Source organism: Mauremys mutica, chromosome 1, assembly GCF_020497125.1.
Source record: "Mauremys mutica isolate MM-2020 ecotype Southern chromosome 1, ASM2049712v1, whole genome shotgun sequence".
Classification (NCBI taxonomy): Eukaryota; Metazoa; Chordata; order Testudines; family Geoemydidae; genus Mauremys; species Mauremys mutica.
Window position 1 is genome coordinate 82,659,995 of NC_059072.1, and position 24,431 is coordinate 82,684,425.

The 24,431-nt window shown below is 45.0% G+C and overlaps 1 protein-coding gene across 2 annotated transcripts; it reads left to right on the plus strand.

The window, feature by feature from the left end:
• The first annotated feature begins 3,542 nt into the window (after positions 1-3,542).
• Positions 3,543-17,939, plus strand: MRPL42 (mitochondrial ribosomal protein L42). 2 transcript variants are annotated; one of them, XM_044980847.1, is made up of 6 exons: positions 3,543-3,695; positions 7,415-7,602; positions 10,255-10,318; positions 14,517-14,601; positions 15,892-16,055; positions 17,815-17,939. In XM_044980847.1, the coding sequence occupies exons 2-6, from the start codon at positions 7,518-7,520 to the stop codon at positions 17,858-17,860; spliced, it is 444 nt and encodes a 147-aa protein (XP_044836782.1). In that variant the 5' UTR covers positions 3,543-3,695; positions 7,415-7,517; the 3' UTR covers positions 17,861-17,939. The 2 variants fall into 2 exon arrangements, with proteins under 2 accessions (XP_044836782.1, XP_044836772.1); XM_044980837.1 differs by lacking the exon at positions 3,543-3,695 and adding an exon at positions 4,146-4,294.
• Positions 17,940-24,431: the final 6,492 nt, after the last annotated feature.

A 24,431-nucleotide genomic window follows, 5' to 3' on the forward strand; every position in this document is an offset into this window, starting at 1 on the left:
AGCATAACCTCTGTCTTTCCTGGGTTTGGCTTCAACCAGCTGTTCACCTATGACTATCTACTTTACACACCACTGGTAGCTGCATGTAGTGCACTTGTAACTACATGCCGCAGAGAAAAGCAACCTGCGTTTATACCATGATATGTAGGTACATGCAAAAGTGTATGGCTCTGTCAGAAAGAAAAGGCTTTAGTAGCTCCCTGCTGCCGGAGCCTTTCACTGCAATGAGAAAAGGCTCTGGCAGGGTGTAGCCTTTTCCCGCTGCCGGAGTACTTCCCTGTGGCAAGGAAAGGCTCCGGCAGCAGAACACTTCACTGCTAAAAATAACAGCGTAAATACCCACACCCTTCAGATATGTCTTTACCCTACTTGCCTAAACCGTGCCTCATCATCTACACGGCTATTTATACCCATGCTAGTGGGCTATACAGGTATATACTCTACATGCTGCCAAAAGGAGAATGCAGTATAGATTGCTCCTACTGGAACTCTGCATCACTACATAATGGAGAATTTGCTCAGAATTAATATTCCCTGCAGAATTTTATTTTTTCATGCAGAATTTGTGATTTCCACCGGAATGCTTCCTTTGTCCAGTTTTTCCAGCTGGGACTCTGCTGTCAGCCCCAGGGGCTGACAGCCCGAGCTACAACCACCTGGAGCTGACAGCCCAAGTCCCAGCTGTGCGTGATTATATTGTGTTATTTTGACAAAATATGCAGAATTTTAAAATACTGTGCAGAATTTTTAATTTTTTGGCACAGAATTTCCCCAGGAGTAGTAGATGTATCCTATGAGCTGATCTACTCTAAGCACTGGGCTGTCTTGGTGATAGTGATATGTGGGAAGGATAGATAGACCTGTGTCTGAGCTGCATATCGCTGGCACATGAGTGCATAACTAGGTCTGTACAAAATTTTTTGACAAAAAAAAAGAGATTGTGTGACACTGAAACATTTTGCAAATTTGTGTCAGTTTTCCTGAATTGTTTGAGTTGGAAAAAAACTTTTTTTAAAATCTAAATGTAACTTTAGCACCCTCGTGGCCAAGATGGAGTCTGCTCTGCAGGCAGCTCTGGCCAAGAGACAGCGCGCGCAGGAATGCAGCAAGAGAAATCCCTTCCACCCCAGGGGCACCTGTTCCAAACCCCCCAGAGTGAACACACACACCCACAGGAAAAGTACAATGGACATAACAAAGGGAGATATTTATTTACAGAGGGCTGGGAGGAGAAAAACAAGAAGGAGAAATATAGGGGGAGCAGTAAAACAGGGCTGCATTCAAACCAAGGCACCACGGACCCAGTGGTAGCACAGTCTGGAAGGGCAGACACTGAGCAACGTGTCTGCACACAGAGTTCAGGAGGCCTGAGCAAAGTTCCAGTCCGGGGGTGAGTCTTGGGTGCTCCTGGTCGTCTTCGGCGCCAGTGAACTCTCCCCAGCAAACCCCTCCGGTGCCCTCTTCTGCCGCTCTCTGCAAAGCCACACAGAGCGGCCACCTCCCCACTTAACTATCTAACAGCCTCCCTCCTTATTCCCAGTGCAGAGTCACAAGCCCCAGTACTCACAGCCCCAGGCAGCTCTGGGCAGCCGTGATACTGGGTCCAGCTCCGGCCTGTCCTTCTCGGGTGATTCCCCCTGGCACAAGACTCCTCCTGGCTCCTGTCCTGGGCTGTCCCCGATCGGGCTTGTCCTCCTCAGGCCTCAGACAGGTTCTCTCTGCTTCCTTCTCCAGGGCCAGCCATGCTGCGTCCCCTCTCTCTCTCTCTCTCCAGCTCCAGCACTGCCCCCTGGAGTTTCCCTCCTTTTTCTTACTCTCCCCCTCCCCCTTGGGAAAAAAGATTTAAAGGGGCCATGCTCTCTAGACCCCAAAGGGGTTACACTAATGTCCTGTTTTGCTATTTTCAAAATGAAATGAATAATTTTTCAATTCAAAATGACATTTCATTTAGAAATCGCCTTCAATTTTATTTTTAAGCATTTAAAAATATATAAAAATGCTTGAAACCAAAATGAAATGTTTCAGGTCAAAATGTTTAGTTTAATCCACAATTAAAAAAGACTTTTCAATTTGCCAAAAATGTTCATTTTCAATATGACCCAAAACAAAGGTTTTATTTATTGACTGATTGCAGCATTGCCAGCAAAGCAACAATTTCATTATTTGGACAGTTCTGTCTAATAAAACATTCTTACCAGGTCACCAAGGGGAAGCATGTTGAAGTTGAATAGGACTCAAGAGAGAATTGATCCTCCACAAGTGAGGTGGAGGTGCAGTTTCCCATCACTGCTCTTCAGCTGAGTCCTTCTAGGAAGGACTTAAACCATTTTAGTGCATCACTGCCACCTCTCTCAGGTGGGACTGCAGCATCTCATGATCAGCAGGATCGAAAGCTGCAGAGAGGTCCAGGAGGATAAGAATGGATGTCTGCCTTTGACAAGAGATCATTCATGGGCAAAAATGTTTTTCTGCTGGAACTGAGAGATCACAATTGATGACTAATGCGTTGTAGTTAAAATCCTACATGTAGCCTTGCAAATTTAGCAGTGCAACCAATTATTCTGCAGCAATAAGACATAACTGCAGAAAGAGGTAAATTTTGCTGAAGGAGAGAAACAAAAGCCAGTAAACAAGAATCTAACCATGCAGCATTTAAGGAGCCAAAAATTAAACAAGCCATGGTCATTGCCTGTAAACTGCCTAGAATTAATGCTGGATATTTATCAGTGACCTATGAAGATAAGGGTTGCAGGATTGGGCACAGGTTATTTCAGACAAGACTCCCACTGAAGATTAATGGAAGCATTACCTGAATAAAGATGGAAGAAAACAGCCTTTGAGGTAACATTATGGAGATGACCTTGCATTTCATCTAAAGGCCATGTGGCTGGGCACTGCTGGGCCTGACACCACTAGGGTTGGGGGGATGCTGGGCCTGGCACCCCTTGCTGGTGGCAGAGGCAGTGCTGGACCTGGTACTCCTGGCTGGTGACAGGAGGGAGAGAGGGGTGGGGCTGGTCCTGGCACTCCTGGCAGGTGGTAGGCAGGGGGGCTGGCACCCCTAGCTGGTGGCAGGACAGAGCTGCTGGGCCTGGCACCCCTATGGCAGGGTGGGGGTGGGCCTGCCAGCCCAAGCTGATGGCATGCAAGAGGGAGGGGCGGGGCTTGGTCTGCACCCCTGGCTTGGTAGCCGGCAGGGCTGGGCCTGGCATTCCTGGCTGGTGGTGGGCAGGGTTGGACTGGGTTGGCACCTCTCATGGCACATGAGAGGGAAGGTGGGGCTGGGCCTGGCCCTCCTTTGGCAGGCAGGGTGGGGCTGGGCCTGGCACCCCTATCTGGAGGCAGGTCGGGGGACGAGGCTGGCATCCCAAGCTGGTGATGGGCAGGGCTGGACTTGGCACGGCACCCCCACTGGTGGCAGGTAAGAGGGAGGGGTGGGGCTGGCAGGGCACCCCTCGTGCGGGAGCTTTGGACACTGACTCTTTGTATTGTGCCTATTCACCGATGTGGACTACTTTTCCCATCATGCTTTGAGTGTGTCTACGTCACCGGAAATATACATCTATACTTCCGGTCGCCGCGCGCGCCGCGGTGGGCAGCTACATACAGACTGATTGATTAGTTGGACGTCTCTCAGTTGAATCTGTGGAGCCCCGCAAAATAAGATGATGGGGCCGCTCTCCGGGCTGGGCCAGGTAACCGCTGCTCCCAACCGGCCGGGCGCGGCCTGGCTCTGGGCTCCAGCGGTGCTGTGACTGGTGGGCTCGGCGGGGCCGGGGCGCCGAGGGATGGAAGGCGATGATGGGCCGTGGCGGGAGGCTGAGCCGCGCGTGAGCGGCCGGAGACGTAACGTCACAATCTGCTCCTGCCGCCAAACCGAATTGCTGTTCGGCTGTTAATGAGCCTGCGAACTGAGCATGCGCAGTAACGTCTGCCGTGTTCTCTGCCTTTACTCCCCGTTACTGGGATTGCGGCGTGGGCCCGGCTGTTCACGGGGCTGGGGGCGGCTTATATATTAGAGGCACCATTATTGTTCATGGCTTTGCAACTCTCATGCTGATTGCGTGGTTAATACTGCATCAGCAGCATCAGCAGCCGCCCATTTGTATGGGTGTCATGGAAAACCAGTTAAAGCATTTCAATGTAAAGGAATTAACAGTGACTTTTCCTCCCTCAAATTCCCTTATTCCCTTCCCTTACTAAGGGCTCGTCTGTGTGAACACAATAGAGGTGTGAAGCTAATGCACATAAGTCACAGCGCCTTAAATCGCTGTGTGGATGCTCTTGTTCATAAGTAAAGTAGCCTTAGTTTTGGTGACAGGGCAGCCTAGAAGATTACGGGAGTCTTTCCCCAAAACACGATATATTAATCATCCATCCTTTGATCCGTCTTGAATATTTTTAAAGGCTTTTATAGTCCCAGTGTAACTTAGTTTTGTTTTGTTATTTGAAGTCTAAAGAAAAGGAGGAAAGCAGTGGAGCTTAACTTTTCTGAGTGTGGCTCTTTGTAAAAAGCCTTTACAGTATTTCACAGGTATCAGTTTTGTGCTGACAAAGTTTCACTATATGGTTCAAGATTAATTTAAGGTGACCATGGTGCTTCTCTGCGCTATGTGCTGTTCAGGACAATGAAGGCCTCACAGTGTTGTGGTAGATCCTGCCATGCATTCAGAGACTGTTGGCACTCCCCTGTATAAGCAGTGTACACAAAGTGGTGGCACTCTTGTCCCATGAGAATTAACCAGTTAATCTACAGTTTGGTGCTTTAAATTGTAAAGATTCCTTTTTGATCTCAGCTTCTATCTGCTTGCTAACCACACGTGCTGTACACCTTATCTTTATTAACTATGTGGTCCCAGGAAAATTTAACTTACAAACACAGCATTATCTTATACCTCTCTTACATTATGATGGTAATATTAATAAGTCTTAGTGCGATATGCGAGAGCACAGGCTGCAACAAAAAATATTTTCAGCTCACTTAACATTGTGATGTTATGTCTCAGCACATTTGAAAAGTGCAGAGCAGATGTCCTGATCCAGAAACATCCAGAAATGGGGTGTGGCAGTTACTAGACATGTTCTGCATTTGTTTCTGATGAAGTTGCATAGGATGTCTTTCATTATAGGCAAACTACCTGGCAGGTCATTCCCTCTACACACCTGATTGGCATAGCTATTAGGACTTGAGGAGAAATGTTTTAAATACACCTCTATGCTGATATAACGCTGTCCTTGGGAGCCAAAAAATCATAACACGTTATAGATTAAACCACACTTGCTTTGATCCGCCAGAGTGCGCAACCCTCCCCCCCACCCCCCGCGGAGCACTGCTTTACCATGTTGTATCCAAATTCGTGTAATATCAGGGTAGAGGTGTATATCTGTTTGACAGCAGTGCGAGAGCCTATACATTTCTGCTGTGGGGGTGGTTTTGCTGACAACACTGATTCTGAAGTGTTCTGAAAAGGATGCTGATGTTCTTATCAAGATCTGAAGAAGCCAGGCCCATACACTGTATATTATAGAGACTGAGGACTAGATCAGGGGTAGGCATCCTACGGCACGCATACCAAAGGCGGCACGTGAGCTGATTTTCAGTGGCATTCACACTGCCGGGGTCTTGGCCACCAGTCCGGGGAGATCTGCATTTTAATTTAATTTTAAATGAAGCTTCTTAAACATTTAAAAAACCTTATTTACTTTACATACAACAATAGTTTAGTTATATATTATAGACTTATAGAAAGAGACCTTCTAAAAATGTTAAAATGTATTACTGGCATGTGAAACCTTAAATTAGAGTGAATAATTGAAGACTCGGCACACCACTTCTGAAAGGTTGCCGACCCCTGGACTAGAATCACAGAGAGACTTAAAGGCCCAAGTCCAAGTTTTAGGTTCCACTGTGATTGCTAAAACTTCCAATGAACCTTGTAGGTGCTTAAACTCACTCAGTGCCTACATTTTCAGGATAAAAGTTCCTACGGTGCCTAACTTTCTGCCTTTGAGCATGCACAGTGCTTCCTTACTCTGAGCATCCAGACAGCTATCTCCTGCCTAAGCTGCAGGGCAGTTTGGGAAGGGAAGATAGGTATTTGTCCACATAAGTCAAGTGCTTAGCCTGATCTGGTAGGTGTGCTTAGAGGCTGCTTACTAGAGTGGTCCCATTCAAAATCTGGTTGGAGGAGGTGGTGGTATCCACCTTATAACTTTTAGCACAGTGGGTAGAACACTCACCAAAGGTGCCTCCTCCTGCAAAGCTTCTGCTGTTAGTGCACCAGTGCTCACTCACTCACCCCTCCCTGGCAGCGCAGATAAGTCTCTCTCCCCCTTCTCTGCACGGAGCAGCCAGGGCTGGGTCAAATCAACCCCCAGAAATCTCCCCCGAGTGCAGGAAGCTCTACACTGGGGGGGAGGGGAGGGAGCCTGCATGAAGAGGGGGTCAGGTTCAGTGGGGTGAGGGTTCTGGGTGGGGGGTGGTGAGGCTTGATGGGAAGGAGTTAGGTGCAGTGGGGCCGGGCAGACGGGGGAACAGCGCCACGTACAGTGATCCCTTCCTGGCCCCATTGCTGCTCAGCCACAGGGGGGAGGGGTCACAGTACGGAAAGCTGCTCCCCCTCTTTGCCCTCTCCCCACCTCCCTTCGCATCGAGCCTATTCCCCCCTACACCCAGAACCCTCCCACCGAGCCACCCCCACCCCGCCAAGCCTGACCCCCTGCATCGAAGCCTCTGGCACCCAGACCTCTCTGCACCCAGAACCCCCACACTCTCCTCCCCGAGCCTCACCCTCTGCGTTGGGAGCCCCCTAACCAGCTGTACCCTGACCCCCACCCCACCAAGCCTCACTCCCCCAGCACCCAGACTGCCTGCTGAGCCCCCACACCTCCTCCCCCAGCTGAGCCCTAACTACCTTCACCTGGACTCCCCTACAGAGCCCCATTCCCCCTGCACCCAGAACCCCCCAATGAGCTCCTGTGCATCCTGATTCCCCCCCCCCCCCACACACACACACCTGGACCCCTCCACTGAGCTGCCCACACCCAGATTGTGCCACCCAGAACTAATGTACTCTTGAGGGAATTCTGCACCAAAAATAAAAAATTCTGTGCACAAAAAATTTAAAATTCTGCATAATTTTATTTGTCAAAATAACACAATATAATCACTGTGTTATTTTGATAAATAAAATTATACAGAATTTTAAATGTGTTGTGCACAGAATTTTTTATTTTTTTGGCACAGAATTCCCTCAGGAGTACTATTTAGTAAGTGGATGCTAATTCTTAACTCATTACAAATATTTCCAGCACTTGTTGAACAATATATAAGGTGCTGTGCAAGTCATATCTTTCATAGATCTTGAATCTTTTATAAATAAACTAATTGTCAACCCTTCTGTCTCCTGAACAGTGATGAAACCTGCTCCTTCAGAAGTGTGCACTGCAGTAAAAAGGATACCGTTTGCGTCCAGAATATTTCTTTCTCCAGCACCAATTTTCTGTCTCCTGTGACCATGGCAATAGCATTGAGAAGAGCTGTGTGGTCCAGTACTATGTGGATGCATGTAGCAACATTCAGTAGGCAGGCCTCAGTACAGAGTAAGAAATAGTGCTGCTTTATGAAAATCCTATGTTTAGAAATTTTCTGGTTTTCTTCTTTTTCTTTTTTAAAAGACTCTTGCATTGATACTTAGTTCTGAGCAAAGTTTACAGTAACACAGGCAGGGAAGTGACTTTTATATTTCAACTCCATAAATATCAAACTTTAACCAGGTATGTGCTGTGTTACTAAGTCACGTTTTACCTTGGTTGCCCTTGAAGTTTCCAGTGTTGAACTTTAAAATAGATTAGCTCCATTAACCAAGCTTTAAAGAGCATTTTAAGATTAGGAGGAATCTGAGATTTGAAAACTTGATTTCTTAGGCTCATGTTTACCTTCTCTTGAACAAGGAGCAATAATATGCAATGTTATGATTTTGCGGTATTTCAGATTGGCTTTTGGGGAGGTGTTAGTGGAAGATAGCAATATGTGGAAGAAAAAGCGTTAGGACTCTGGAGTTGTAAGCACTGCCAAGAAAATCTTATAGTATCTCCATCTTCATATAAAGTCGAAGATGAGCTATGTCGCTTCTTCTAAATTGTGACCGCAAAAGTTGGAAGAAAAATGTTTTGTCAGTTGTGCTGATTCTGGGTTTTCTGCTTCCCAAACTCCTTATTGTTTCCTGTGAATGTAATTCAGAGCTTGAAGTGTGGTGGTAATAAAATCTCTCACTACACTGAGGCTGTAAGTGTGAATGAACACCAGGCAGTGACAACAAATGAAGAGTTTTGCCAGTAAAACTTTCTGTTGTAGATTAGGCCTAGCTTTAGGTTTCTGTGCCTGTTTTTGTGAAATACGTGGGAAGTAAGACACTTGTGTCGTATCTGCCATAAGCAATGGAGTATTAATATTTAACAATATCCATACTTGTAGTAAACAGTAAAATAATGGAACATTAGAAGAACTGTATCCAGACTAGTTATTTTTATGATCACTTTCAGATGTTTGGAGTTTCAGAGTTTGGAGTTCATGAGCCTAATTTCTTACACAGATATGCATGTCATCCTAATAAATCCCTGAAAAATATCAGTTTAAAAAAACCCCATAAATCTCAGTTCAGATTACCACTACATGTACTTCTTGATAAAATCATCTTCAAAGTGGAGACACACTGAAATGCTAATATTTAAAAATAACAAACCCCCACAAGTGGAAGAGTACATCATAAGATAGCTATAAAATGTATGAGTTTGTTTCTGGTTTTGGCCAGTTCACAGGGTAGTAAAGAGGCATGAGCTCATGAATTACTGTTGAACTAAAACCCCAAACAGTTTTGGGGAAAAGTGAAGATGCTGCAATTCTATGAAACATGAAAGCATTTTTGGAATTGGATGTTGTCATGGATAACGGTCTTTATATTCATAATTTATCTTGTTCAATATATCTGTTAGCCTGGCAAAGCAAGGCTCTACATAACTTCCTGGCATTTCTGTTTGTATGTAATGTGATAGTTTTTGAACACTGCAGCTGATCAGTTCCAACATTTCAGGGAATGTTCTAGGCATCAGTGGGCAGAATCCTATTGATTTTGGTGAAAATCGGAAAATCAGGACAGCCTGCTTTACAGGAAAATCAGACTGCCTAGTACTGCAGGCAGAGGAATCTCTGTGGTGCCCCCTGCTGCTGCGTATCAGAGGTAGTATCTTAACTTGCATGGGGAGATTGTCTGTCTGTAGCCTGGAGTATAAGAAAAGTAAGCATTTTAGAAGGAGTTTTGAGAGTCAGGGAGAAACAGGGACATGGAGCAGGGATGGTTGGGGGAAGCAGCAGGAACTGGAGGGTAGTGGGATGGGAGAGGAGAGCAGGGACCTGGGGGCGTAGTGGCAGGGGGTTGGGAGTTGTGGTGGTGGGGAGTGGTGAGGAAGCAGGGACCAGGAATGGGGGAAGTAGATATGGAAAAATCAGGGACTAGAAGTGGGGGGGCAAGGGCAGAGACTGTCTATAACAAACCCTAGGGTTTCAGCTCAACCTCTTCAAAAACAGCCTGGAAGGAGAAAGGCAGGCTCTGTTTGCGGGAACTGATTCCCAGCCAGGGCTTTGGGCAAGGGGATCAACCTCTGGGATCAGGTAAGAAGAGGATGGAGGCATAGGCTGAGTAACTAGAAGGTAAAAGGCAAGGCAGCTCTGTGAGCAGGGGCTGGGGAACGTAACTTCCACCTCCCCATAATTTTTATTTCTGCCTCCCTCATGGTTCCCTTCATCACTCCTGTACACGCACTTGAAGCAGGCAGCCCCATATTAAGCTGCTTTCTCTGAGTGCACAGCTTCGCCTACAGCAGCAACAAAGTAATGCAGCCCTCTAGCATAGCAGTGATCCTATTTCACTGTGTAAGAAACTATTACTTTAGGAGTAGTGTGCATGGCCAGTTCGGTACGGTATGGGTATTTTGCAACTTCTTAGAGTACTACAAGGATAACACTGGGATAACACCCACGTATTGGGCAAGTTGCAGTTTTAGAAATATGTATTATAATAGGATTGAAATATTGGCATGATATTCCAGACACTTTCTAAATGGATCGGTTAAACTTAAACTAAAGGTGCATTTCTGGTTGAGCTCGCTCATGTTTGAGATAACAGAATGCGGGTATAAAATTAATTCTGCTGCAGTTTCATTTGTTCTCATTGGTGTTTTTTCTCGTCTTTGCAGATGGAGCAGTGCATTGTGCTCGCCATAAATCTACATATTCAGTCCTTCCAGAAGACTATAACTGGTACACAATCAAATCTGTTTTGACCCACTATGGACTTCATTTGACCCATAGCTTCAGGGATAAATATTAGAGTAATTGCCCTACCTGCTGTCAGTCTTGCTGATTTCCTTATGCCAATTATTCCTCTTGCAAGTTTTGGATTGATCTAGCCATTTTCTGAAGAGCCTTGTTTCTAGACATAAGGCTTGTGAAATTAACGTTCCAAATGTGAATCATGTGAAAAATTGATGCAGTGTTGTCTTCCTGAATCTATAGACCAGGGGTCGGCAACCTACAGCACGTGTGCCAAAGGTGGCACGTGAGCCGATTTTTGATGGCACGCGGGGTGGGCTGGGGTTCCTGCTGCTGGCCCCTTGTCAGCCGGGCTCCCACTCAGCACCCCCTGCTGGCCTGGAGGAAGGAACCCCAGGCTGGCAGGCTGAGACCCCAGCTGGCAGGAGCCGGTGGTGGAAACCCCAGAGCGGCGGCGGGCTGAGCTGCTTAGCCTGCCACTGCTCTGGGGTTCCCACTGCTGGCCCCTTGCCAGCTGGGATCCCACCGCCGGTCCCACTCAGCGCCCGCTGCTGGCCTGGGTGAAGGAACCCCAGGCTGGCAGTGGGCTGAGACCCCAGCTGGCAGGAGTCGGCGGCTGTAACCCCAGAGGGGGGCTGGCGGAGACGCTCAGCCCACCCCTGAAACCCCAGAGCTGGGCGGCCTAACCCGTTCAGCCCGCTGCCGCTCTGGGGTTCCGGCTGCTGGCCCCTTACCAGCCGGGGTCCCTGTCGCAGCCCCACTCACCTTACTTCCAGCACAGGCCCCCTGCCAGACAGGGTCCAGGCTTCCGGCCCTGCTCAGCCCTACCAGCTCCACTCACCTCAGCTGCCGATCTGGGGTTCCAGCCGCTGACCTCCTGCCAGCCAGTTATCAGCTTATAACTCAGAAGCCCATGTGCAGCTTAAAGTATCTAAATACGTGCCACCAGACATTGGAAAACTCAGCAAGGGCAAGGATCACACTAAACTAATAAGATCTGCATTTTAATTTAAGTAAAGCTTCTGAAACGTTTTGAAAACCTTGTTTACTCTACATAACTGTAGTTTGGTTATATATTATAGACTTAGAGAGAGACCTTCTAAAAACTGTTAAAATGTATTACTGGCACGCGAAGCCTTAAATTAGAGTGTATACATGAAGACTTGGCACACCACTGCTGAAAGGTTGCCCACCCCTGCTATAGACAAAGGGCTGTAGTACCTCTCCTGATATTCATAGGTTTGTCAAGAGGCCCAGTGAAAATTAAAGAGCATGGCTGCTTTTCGGTACTTAGACAAAAGTCATGGCACTTTCATGCAGCTGCTTGGGAAAATTGAGTAGCAACATAATCAGTTACTGGAGTTCTTTACTGGATAGAAATCTAAAGAAGTGGGGAAGGGAGGGTAGAATAGCGTAGATCCTCTCACCTCATAGACGCTAACAGGCTCTCCAGGGAAGATGAGACAGGCCTCATCTCTTCTAGCAGAATGAGTTTGGTGGAGCTTCACATTTATCATGCTTAGTAGCTAGAAGCTGACTGGTAGAGCCTAGCACTTGGTAGAAATCCCAGCTCCCTTTCGTGCCTAGTGGACTAGAGGTGCTGGACTCTTCTGTAGGGCATTGGCCCTGAAATTTATTGAGAGGGGCTAGTTGCCATTGTCTTTTGTGCTTTAGTTCTGGCTTCTAGGTATCGTGTAGACATTTTAAGCCTAGTTTCCAAATATTAATAAAAAAAATACTGTGAGGAAACTATTTGGAAATCTTATGCATTTAACCTGATGCTGGGTACAATTTTCAAAGATGTCTAAGTGACTCGGAAGTCTAAGTCCCATTGAAAGTCAGTGGTTCTTAGTCTGCTAAATCACTGAGGGTATGTCTACACTACGGGATTATTCCAATTTTACATAAACCGGTTTAGTAAAACAGATTGTATAAAATCGAGTGCACGCGGCCACACTAAGCACATTAATTCGGTGGTGTGCGTCCACGGTCCGAGGCTAGCATCGATTTCTGGAGCGTTGCACTGTGGGTAGCTATTCTGTAGCTATCCCATAGTTCCCGCAGTCTCCCCCGCCCCTTGGAATTCTGGGTTGAGATCCCAGTGCCCGATGGGGCAAAAATCATTGTCGCAGGTGGTTCTGGGTAAATGTCGTCAGTCACTCCTTCCTCTGGGAAAGCAACGGCAGAGAATCATTTCGCGCCCTTTTTCCCTGGATTGCCCTGGCAGACGCCATTAGCATGGCAACCACGGAGCCTGTTTTGCCTTTTGTCACTGTCACCGTATGTGTACTAGATGCCGCTGACAGAGGCGATTCAGCAGCGCTATACAGCAGCATTCATTTGCTTTTGCATGATAGCAGAGATGGTTATCAGCCGTTCTGTACCATCTACCATGCCATTGTAAATTGGCAATGAGATGACGGTTACCAGTCCTTCTGTGCTGTACCATCTGCTGCTGTCATAGGTGCCCCTGGCTGAGATCGGCCAGGGGTGCAAAAGACAAAAATGGGAATGACTCCCTGAGTCAATCCCTCCTTTACGGTATCAAAAAATAGAATCAGTCCTGCCTAGAATATGGGGCAAGTGTACTAGAGAACCAGTGTATCAGAGAACCAGAGAGCACAGCCGCTCCATGTCAGATCCCGCAGAAATGATGAGCTGTATGCCATTCACAGGGGGTGCTCCTGCAACAACCCCACCTGTTGATTCCCTCCTCCCCCAGCCTTCCTGGGCTACCGTTGCAGTCTCCCCCCATTTGTGTGATGAAGTAATAAAGAATGCAGGAATAAGAAACAGTGACTTGTTAGTGAGATAAAATGAGGGGAAGGCAGCCTCCAGCTGCTATGATAGTCCAGACAGGACATTAAGCAGTGTGTGGGAGAGGAGCCCAGCATCCCGCTGCTATGATAGTCCAGGTAGAACAGAATCTTTTCTTTACACATGAAGGGCGGGGGCTGATGGAGCTCAGCCCCCTGTTGCTATGATGAAGACGGTTACCAGCCATTCTGTACCATCTACTGGGAAGTAGTAGCACTCATGGGCTGATGATGAGGATGGATACCAGTCCTTCTGTACTATACTATCTGCCACAAGGCTGATGATGACGATGGATATCAGTCATATTGTACCATCAGCCACCAAGGAGGGGAGGCGAGGATGCTACAGTTCAGTGCCGCAGCATCGCGTCTACCAGCAGCATTCAGTAGACATAGGGTGACATTTAAAAGAGTCAAGAGACTATTTTTTTCCCTTTTCCTTCTGGGGGTGGGTGGGTGGGGGTAAATTGACGAGCTATGCCCTGAACCACCGCAGACAATGTGTTTGACCCTACAGGCATTGGGAGCTCAGCCAAGAATGCAAATGCTTTTCGAAGACTGCAGGAACTGTGGGATAGCTTGAGTCCTCAGTCCCCCCTCCCTCCCTCCATGAGCGTCCATTTGATTCTTTGGCTTTCCGTTACGCTTGTCACGCAGCAGTGTGCTGAGTCCCTGCTGTGCCCTCTGTCTGGAGATTTTTTTTAAAATGCTTTGGAATTTCGTCATCTGTAATGGAGCTCTGATAGAACAGATTTGTCTGCCCATACACCTTTCACATCCGTACGGTCCATGCTGGAGCTCTTTTTGGATTTGGGACTGCATCGCCACCCGTGCAGATCAGAGCTCCATGCTGGGCAAGCAGGAAATGATATTCAAAAGTTCGCGGGGCTTTTCCTGTCTACCTGGCCACTGCATCCGAGTTCTGATTGCTGTCCAGAGCGGTCAGTGGTGCACTGTGGGATACCGCCCGGAGGCCAATACCATCGATTTGCGGCCACACTAACCCTAATCCGATATGGTAATACCGATATTAGCGCTACTCCTCTCGTTGGGGAGGAGTACAGAAACCAGTTTAAAGAGCTCTTTATATCGATATAAAGGGCCTCTTAGTGTGGACGGGGGTGGCGTTAAATCGGTTTAATGCTCCTAAAACCGGTTTAAACGTGTAGTGTAGACCAGGCCTTAGTGAGTAAAATTTTCAAGATTGCTATCTAAAGTTCAAAAGACAACTTGTGAACATAATACCCTAGACTTTCCGCTGGTTTCTTGGTCAGCCAGTCTAACTCATGTCTCTTCCAGAGTGCTCTCACCTGAGCAAGAGGGTGAATAAAGAGATACACTGATCTATATAATCCTTTCATCTTTTATAGTAAAGTGGAACTTGCCATGACATCGGATGGAAGGACAATTGTCTGCTACCATCCTTCAGTTGAAATTCCATATGAGCACACACAGGTATATACAGATTTGCACAACTGTTTCCTGTTTGCCTGAAAGCACAGACAATCTTTAATTTGGCCAACAATGTTCTTTTGGGCTATCCTTTTTTTAGCTCTTATGAAGTGTCTCAGTACACTGGATAACATGGCCAGAGTATTGTGATATAAATTTATAATGAATTTGGCTACTATCTAGAGCAGGGGCGGGCAAACTTTTTAGCCTGAAGGCCGCATCGAGTTTCCAAAATTGTATGGCGGGCTGGTTAGCAGAGGTAGTGCCTCCTGAAACAGCCAGGCGTTGCCCGCCCCCGCCCCCTATCCAACCCTCCCTGCTTCTTGCCACCTGATGGCCCCTCCCCCCCCCCGAGACTCCTGCTCCATCCAACCCCCCAGTTCCCTGTCCCCTTACCACACTGCCTGGAGCACCGGTGGCTGGCGGTGCTACAGTCGCGCTGCCCAGAGCACCAGGACAGGCAGCCGCACCACCCGGCTGGAGCCAGCCATGCCACTGCGCAGCACAGAGCACTGGGTCAGGCCCTGGCTCGGCAGCTGTGCTGCCCCAGGAGCTCGCAGCCCCACTGCCCAAAGCATTGCGCTGGTGGCTGAGTGAGCTAAGGCTGCGGGGGAGGAGGAACAGTGGCGGGGCGGGGGCTAGCCTCCTGGGGCAGGAGCTCAGGGGCCAGGCAGGAGGGTCCCACGGGCCGTAGTTTGTCCACCTCTGATCTAGTGGTAATTCAAACTGTTGATGGGTGCAGGGAAAAATATACTATTGAGAGGGGTGCAGTATATGAACTTGAATAGAACAAATCTGTGTTTTCCTTCTGACTGCCACTCACTCCTGTGTGATCTTGAACCAGTCACTTAATCTCTCTGTGCTATAGCTTCCACAGGAGAGATTTACCTGCAGGGGATGCAGACAGATCCCCCTGTAGGCATGGGGGATACAATTCTGGGAAAGAGATTTACAACCAGAGTAGGACAGGCACAAAGTAGATTGATTTTAATCAAAGCGAATCTGGCTTTCTATAGGAGCCTAACCTGCCTCTAAAACCTTATATTTTGATAAATTAATTTTCTTTCTATCATTTGTGTCCTTTGTATTCCTTGCACTTATTCAACTTGGATAAGATAGACTAAATAGACATTTTCTTTTGAGACTGTTTTACTTTCTAATTCGTATGCACTACTAAAATACTGCAGTGATGGATTGTGAACAGTTCAGAGGAGTGGTTAAATGTTTTAGTTAGAGCTAAAAAAATACTAAGAGCTTACTAAAGTAATGTGCTCATTACTGATGATTTTGTAGCCCATACCTCGACCAGATCCAGTGGATAACAAAGAAGAAACACACGATCAAGTGCTGAAATCTAGATTGGAAGTGAAGGAGCTAAAGAATAGCAAAGGTCCTACATTTGAGGAGCTCAGCAAAATGTTTTATACAACAAAACATCGCTGGTACCCTGTCGGACAGTAAGTGTCTTTTTTGAAGTATTTGTCCTTTGGGGGTTGAAGGGTAAGAGGAATAAATAACATGGGCTAAAATCACTCCTACGGTAACTCATTAGGTATGACATAGTAATGTTAGCATCAGACTATTAAGTATTTTATATAACACTTAATTTTACATAGGGATAAATTCCTTAACTAATTTTCACTGGAGATACTGTCTTAGAATTTTACTAAAAAGAATATTGTACAGTAATGTCAAGGGAGATTTTTTCTTCATCTGATTAGATGATGATTATTGCATTCTTCATTAATGTCTCACTGTGAAACCAATCTATTATGTAAAGTACCTTTGACCAAGAACATTAGTTTCTGCCTAATATCTCTGTTGTCGATTAAACCTGCTCTGAGCCGCGTTAGATGACACGGTGCTTATCAGTGGCAGTCTACACTAGGGCTTCCAACATTCCGAACAACAGTGGAGCTACACCAATATCAGCAATGCTGATAAATTTGGTAATATGTCCGTAGTGTTGACAAACCTTAGTTACTGATCTCAGTTCTCCCACTTCGGTCAAATTATTTTCTCTTCAGAGACTTATAGCCTTTAGGAAATAAAATTCTCAGCATTATCTACCCCTTTTGAATACGTACATTCTCCAGTGGTAACTTTCTAGAATCCTTCCTAGTAGTAGTTGCTTTTAGAGCCTTACATTACTGTGAAAACCCGTGGATGCTCCTTTGTCTCAAAGGGCCTGTGATAGGGAAGCATTGTCAGCTCTTATATTTGCAGTCTCTTAAAAGGTAAGATTTGTGAGGAGAAAGCACTCCTGATCAAGTTACTTTCACTTTAAGCACTATCTATGTTCAGCTGTGCCAGTGGAAACAAAGCCTGTTTTAGCCTCTGTTATGAGTCCTTTCTAAAGTGGCTTCATAACACTTTAGGTTGGCTGAAATTAACAGAGAACTGAAGAGCTGGTCCAAATTTGTCCCTGAATGACTGCAGTTATATAAGAGAGAGCATATGGGACTAGATGAGGAAGAATTGATTGTAGAAATGTGTAAAAACTCTGCTCTTTCACAATAAGCAACATCATTTCACTTTCTTGTATATGAAATCAAGAATATCTTCTGATTTAGTGTGGTGCTAGTTTTAGTAGAAAGGACACTGTCCACTTGAATTTTTAGTGAAATTGACTATTAAAAAATGATACCAGTTAGGCCATCCTTTTTAAAAAAAAAAAAGAAAAAAAAAAAGTATGTTCAGATTTTTTTTTAAATGCTTTTAGAAAGTGGGAGGGAGTCATTGGTGGAGTCATATGAGCAGATCCTGATGAAGGATCAGGTCATTTTTTATTTTCTTGACTTTTAAGGACCCTTTTCAGCAAGGGAGAAGCTATCTGACCATCTAGTGAAATGAATTTTATCCAAAGTGCTATCAAGTGCATAGCGTAAATAAGCTTGGGAAAACTGAAGTTTTATTTGCCAATTGTTTTTAATAATCTTGGTCGTGGTGGTTGTGACTAAAGTAGGTACAAAATTCAGATGTGAATTTTCAAGTTGGTTGTATTGTGTACTTGTTCATGCAGCAGTAGAAGGGGCAGTGTTATTTATGTAGGAAACACCTTGTGAACAGGAGACAAATGTGCTGAGCAGCTCTTGTGTATCTTTTTATAGCTCTACTAATATGTAGGCTGTAGACTACTGGTTACAAACAAATCCTGTCAGGAAAATCCAAGAAGACGTACCAAATTGTTACCACTGCAATTCTTTTTTCTTCCAGGTATCACAGAAGACGCAAGAAACTCAATACTCCTAAAGACAGATGATTACAATAATTTGTGTCTCTGCTCTGTGTCATTATCCATACTGGAAATAAACCACAAAAACAGGAGTTTTGCTGATCAATTCTGTATTAGTGTTCTATCATTAGTCTTTTTTCCATAAATAAAACTTGATTCTGAAATTCTTGTATGGGTAGGAACAGATGATCAGGATGGAAAGTCCCAGCAACAGAGTTTAATGCCTCAGGCTTCCTATTAGATTGAAATTAAGTGAAACACAGATGACCTTTAAGATTGAGATGAAATAATATTAGGCTCCTGCAGCTGTTGATGGTTGCAAGTAATGTAATTGCCTCCAGGTAGCACCTTACAAGTGTCTAAAATTATCGTCTCTTACAGAAACTGGCTAGCTCTAGTTACAGCTTAGTTTCAAGGTATAATTACTCATATTTTTACAGACTGCCTGGAGCTCCCAAATGTAGCTATTTATAAAGCTAACATTCAATAAGGTTATGTCAGATGCACATGACTGTATGGTTGTAGCTGTGTGGCGGAAGGGATGTCTGCCATGGCAGGGTAGTCACTGAAGATACCAGGGCCTTTCCAACCTGTCATGGGAAGGCTTGGCCCTTAAGAAATACTTTTTCTAGTCTCTCTCTAAAGTTCAGAAGATTGATGTTTATATCCTCCATGTTCTAGTTGAAGTTTGCCTCATGTGGGTGAAATTTGTGGGGAGGCAGGACAGTGGAAGATAGGGTTTGACTACAGGTAATTTGAGCTAATTGGTAGCATTAATCTATGACAAGCTCAGCTGCCTTTTGGACCCTGGAAGGCTGAAAGCTTGGCAAATACTCCATTTTATGGGAAGGGGCAGAGGACTGAAACCAGCCCCATTGAATCTGTTTAATAAAAGAAGTGTCTCCTGCCGTATGGCACTAAGTATAAATACATATAAATATTTGTTAGCTGTATTTGACATTACTTCCGAACACTTCAGTGTAACTGAAGCTCAGTTCCAGGCCAGCATCTAAAATCTCTGTATAGTGCCTAGCAAAATGGGGCTGGGGCATTTGGGGTAGCTTGCCTTTTTTTAAAAAAAAAAAAAACAGGAGTACTTGTGGCACCTTAAAGACTAACAAATTAATTTTAGCATGAGCTTTCGTGAGCTAAAGCTCACTTCTTCTTCTTTAGCTCACGCTAAAATAAATTTGTTAGTCTTTAAGGTGCCACAAGTACTCCTGTTTGTTTTTTTTTTTTTGCGGATACAGACTAACACGGCTGCTACTCTGAAACTTGCCTTTTTTGTTTTTCCATGGCAGCCTCCAGCAACCATTACATAGATTCTATTCCTGCATCTCTTTGCCCTCTGGGCTTTTAATGCCTGACCTACCCAGGGGGGGAAAAAAGGCATGGTTGCTGGATGTTAGATGGGGATTAAGTGCAATTCTGAGGGCTTGGCTACACTTGCAAGTTGCAGCGCTGGTAGAGGCTTTCCAGCGCTGCAATTAGTAACCGTCCACACCTGCAAGGCACATCCAGCGCTGCAACTCCCTGGCTGCAGCGCTGGCTGTACACCTGGCCAGGTTGGGGTGTAGCGATTGCAGTGCTGGTGATCCAGCGCTGCTCATCAAGTGTGGACACACACCAGCGCTTTTATTGGCCTCCAGGGAATAAGGAGATATCCCAGAATGCTTTTAACTAAATTACTCCCTTTGTTTTGTTATGCAGCCTCTCTTTGTTTTGTTGTGAACCTCCGGAGCTCCGTTTCTACCGGAGCTGCTTATCAGCTCCTGTTTGCTGTGATCAATCTGTGAACAATCAAATGAGATCCTCCTCCCTGTTGTGAACGAGCTCTGTGGAGCTCCTCCGTTGCCGCTGCTGCTATCTAAAAAACAAACAGAGCTCCTCTTTGCTGTGATCATCTGTACCTGGCTGTAAACAATCAAATGAGAGGCAGGCAGGGAAACAGCGGGGAGTCGTGTTGCCTGCAGGCTGTTTGCAATTAAGAGTTAAGACTAAGGGGTCGGAAAAATGTTCTGATTTTTCAAGTCAGGAAGCTAACACACAGTGTTGGCTCCAAAAATCCACTCTCTCTCTCTCTCCCCCCCCGCTCCCTGTCACACTAGACCCCACTCCACCCCCCTCTTTTGAAAAGCACGTTGCGGCCACTTGAACGCTGGGATAGCTGCCCATAATGCATCACTCCCAACAGCGCTGGAAATGCTGCAAATGTGGCCACACACCAGCGCTGCTCCTACACAGCTGGATGACCAGCGCTGCAAACCGTAAGTGTAGCCAAGCCCTGAGAGGAAATAACTCCTCTGAAACAGCAGAGCACACCACCATCTGCTCAAGTATTTTTATATTAAAATGCCCTATAAAAGCAGCGACCTCTCAATAATAATGAGATTCTTTGGATCTCTTATGCCTACTACTGTTTTAGGCTCCAGTCCTTTATTAGGCAGTGCTAGCATGGATCCTTGTGTGTCTGGAGAGATCCAAATGACTTTGGTGGAGTCATGTTTGTGCAGGATCAGGTCATCATTTTTTCTAGAGTGGCACCTAGATGCCCCAAACTAGATCATAGCCAGGTTGTGTCAGGTGCTGTATAGTCAGTCACAGCGTTGAAGAGCTAACAACCAAAATAGAAAGAGGGTTGGAACAGAAGCAGGCACAAAATGACCAAGGTCACACAACAGGTTAATGGTAGAGCCAGGAACAGAACTGTGGTCTATTGAGTCTGTCCATTGTCCTACCCACACAATTGCATTGCCTCTGTCATACCGCCAAATCAGATTCCAAGGCCAAAAGCAATCATGATCATCGAGTCTCACCTCTAGTGTGTTACCTGTTAATTTTCATAGACAGTTGAGTACCAATTCATTTTGATCACTGTTTCTGCAAACAAGTCTTTTTTTTTTTTGGTAATAATTACAAAGCATTTTATTTCCATGGGGGAGGGGAAAAATTGGTCAGTCTGCTGTAAGGTTAACATCCTCTAAGGAGCTATGTACACTAAAGAGGTTGCTGTAAATAGTAATTAATGGAATAATGAAGGTATTATTACCAAAAGAAATAGAGCACAAGTGATGTGTGAAGTTGAAAGTTCCAGTACATGAAAATTGGTAGCAAATAACTCAATATTATTTAAGTACATGACAGTGAATGGTGACTTTTGTGCAAGACATTATATACTCCTGGAAAAACTATACATAAGGTAATTCAATGTATTTAGAAGATAAACAGTTTAATCCGTAAAATTCAAATTTTTAAAAAAGCGTTAGCCAAATCTAAATGCAAGTTGGTTTGTTGACCAACCCCTCACCCCAAAACAAACATTCTTGCTAGCAGAGTATGAAGTGGTCGCACTCCATCCTGCTGCTGTGCAGTCAAGATAGCTGATTTAAAATTAATTATGAAATTGGCTGGTGACTTTTGGCAGCATATTATACAATGTCTTTGACATGCTGAATAATAATAAAAAAAAGTCTACCGTGAAAGAGGATTTGGCCTGTGTAAAGGCGTATGTTTTATGTTGTCTGTTCCAGACATTAAATATCACAAATTGAATGAGAAAGGAAGATTTTTTTCCCCTCGCCTGCAAAATGTTATTTCCTATGAAATACCAGTTAGAAACGCATAATATGTCTCAGTGTTCATAGCAGTTTATATTGTATAGGGATATTGGTAGTGTGTTTGGAGCTGCAACTTTTGATCTTATGTCTAAACTATTGGGTGTATTGTCTTGCACATGGATTATGCCCCCAGATACTAAAGAGTGTAAAGGAGGCATTGTTAAAGTAGGCCTGATATAGTGGGGGAGATTAGATGCCATTAACATGGTAATACTCTGCACCTAACTTTCCTTCTGAATATATTGCCCCTACCTTTTCATGCTGTCTCTTACAAAGAAATTAATGCCTTGTCAAGTTTTCCCAAGAGGAGTAAGTAAATAAGACTTGATCTTAACCTGTTCCTATTTGTTTTTTCCCTTCAAATACTCAGTGATAGTGTGATGCTGTCCTGCAAAATCCCCTGATGAAAACTGCCTTGCTATGTTTGGAATTGCCTGTCACCCTTCCAGTTGGCATTATTTCCTTCAGTGGTTTTCCCCAAACCTATTAAGTATGCAGAGTGTCCTGAGCATTAAGTACAACAATGATACGCTATAGAAAGCCCTAACAGAGAGATGGATTGTTTAGAACTTCCAGTAATCAATCACCGAGCCTAAATCTACCCCTCCTTGGCTTAATCCCAAATTTAAAAATCACTAGATTCTTTGATCAAATTGCCTTCTTTAGACTTTCCATTCCCCCCACCCTCATCCAAAACTTTTATGCTGCTCAATGTCTTTCTCCATTATAACAGTTTGCTTTACAGAAATCTCATGTTAGAATGTCATTACGTGCTGCTCTTCCCCTTCTTTGCATCTTTAAATTCAGTTAGTTTGTGGTCAGATCTCTTCAGCTAGAGTTAAAAATGTCTGAGATGTCTTGGGGGGGGGTATGTCTGCACTGCAGCTGGAAGCATCCTCTCAGGCCACATGTACAGACGTGCTGGCAAGGCTTGAGCTAGTGCAATTAAAATAGTGGGCTTAAGAGCCCACACTCTAGCCCAAACTGCAATGTCCACAGGTTTAAGGCCGCTACCTCGAGCCCTGCTAGTGGAAGTCTGTCTACCCAGCCTGGGTGGCTCAGTCCCAGCTGCAGTGTAGACATATCCTTGGTGGCTAAAAATCTTCAAGATTTAAAATATTGCTATTAACAGTATTTCCTCTTCTCTCCAATTCTGTGATATTAGACAGCTGTGTAGAGGCTAGGAAGAGAGCTTTCTGGACTATTGTTTCAGTTCACTTGGACTTACAGTTTTGAGTTTAACCATATTTTTGTTTAATTCTAGTGTCTAGGAGCCCTAGTCCTGAAGCAGGACTCCACTGTGCTAGGCACTGTACAAACACAGAACAAAAGACAATCTCTGCCCCAAAGAGCTTACAATCTAAATACAGGACAAGAGATGACAGATGGGGACAAACCCAACCGAATGGGGAGTACAACTGAATTTGAATGGTTCAGGATTCACTTGAAACTAGTCAACCAAGGCCCATTTGAAGTCAGACCAGAATTACCAAAATCTCTTTTACAAATTTAGCCCTAGGGTTATGTTTGTAATAAAACCTGAAAGCAGGCAAATTTCTCTGAGTTAAGAATTTTGTACAGCTCTATTAGACACTTTGTTTTGCATGCACACACATCTGATGGTTGTTTTTTGTTTTTTTTTTAATGCTGCCTTTCAAACCCTGCCCCTATCTGTGGTCACAGAGAGTTTGGTATACTACATCCTTCTAGCTTACTGTGGTCTTCATTTTTTTCTGATTTTAAAGCCTTCTATGCTTGCTACCCTATGACTGGGAAAGTTTGATTTCAGTCTTGTACTAAAGAAAACTTGTTCCCAGATTCATATATAATTTAAGTGGACTGAGTTCTTTGTATCCAAGTGCAAGGAAGATTGTTTCATCTTAATAAACTGTCCAAACCTTAACAAAACACACCTGAGACATCACAGCAATGCATGAGAGGAGGTTTTCATTTGTCAGCAGGCCTTCCCTTTCCCAGGTACGAATGATGTGATTCTGTAGATTCCCAATAGAACCAGCAGAGGGCAGTCATGTACAAGAGTTCAATTAGACTAGTCTCAAATCAGATCTATAATTTAGAGTTGTATACTTGAATATTGTGAAAGGAGGGATGCTGGAAGTGTGGATGATTTTTTTTTTGTAATGGCTTTTTCTGAAGTAGACTCAGCTTTGAAATACTTGAGAGACGAGGACTAACCCATCCATATGTCTGCAGCAAGACAGGTATACCTTGCATGTTGAGGACGAGGGGCATGAAGGGGGCTGTGGTTTGAATGGGAGCGTGGGTTCTTCTGGTGTGGGCTGAGTGGTGCTAATGGCTGTTGCTAGGGTTGTTTGCTAGTTTTAGCTGATTTGTTTTTTGTAATTTATGCCAAAAGGTACTGGAGAGCCTTTTTATACTTTTTAAAATGAAGAGTAATCTAATAATCAACACTGTTACTTTGAAAAATGCACTAAGTAGGCAGTGGGCAGGAATCAGATAGGAGGTGCTCTCATTCCCTGCACCAGAGAAAAGAGGATACTCACTTGATTTCTTTGCTGCCAGGAGTGGATCTGTGGCAAGCAAGTAGCTTGAAGTGTGTAGGGACACACATGCACAAAGAGAGAGGCTTTGAGATGAGTAACAGCCCGATGCTGTTTGTAAGTCAGTGACCCAGCCTTGGGAATGGCTTTTTTTCCCCCAGCATGTAGTGAGTTCAGATAAATGCATTAAATATACAGTACAATAAAAGGCAAAGCAGACCTATTGTCGGTCATTACTGTAAAAGACTCCCCCAACTACAAAGACATAAACCCTCCAATTCAGCTCCCCTCCTCCTCCGGAAAGAATGAATTAAAGAGGTTCTGGAGGATGTTTTAAGATGAACACATCTGGGCTTTGTTGCACCAAGGAGTTTTCATACAGGTTAAGGCCAGAAGGGCCCATTACATCTAGTCTGAGCTCCTGTATGTCACAGGCCATTGTGTCATCCAATTATCCTT

What these genes read in the sequence shown, in the direction of transcription:
- MRPL42 (XM_044980837.1), top strand. Translation starts at nt 4,242, where the DNA reads ATGCACATAAGTCACAGCGCCTTAAATCGCTGTGTGGATGCTCTTGTT. An exon ending in CTTCCAGAAGACTATAACTG is followed by an intron (nt 10,319 to 14,516) that starts GTACACAATCAA and finishes CATCTTTTATAG; the next exon opens with TAAAGTGGAACTTGCCATGA. An exon ending in CGCTGGTACCCTGTCGGACA is followed by an intron (nt 16,056 to 17,814) that starts GTAAGTGTCTTT and finishes TTTTTCTTCCAG; the next exon opens with GTATCACAGAAGACGCAAGA.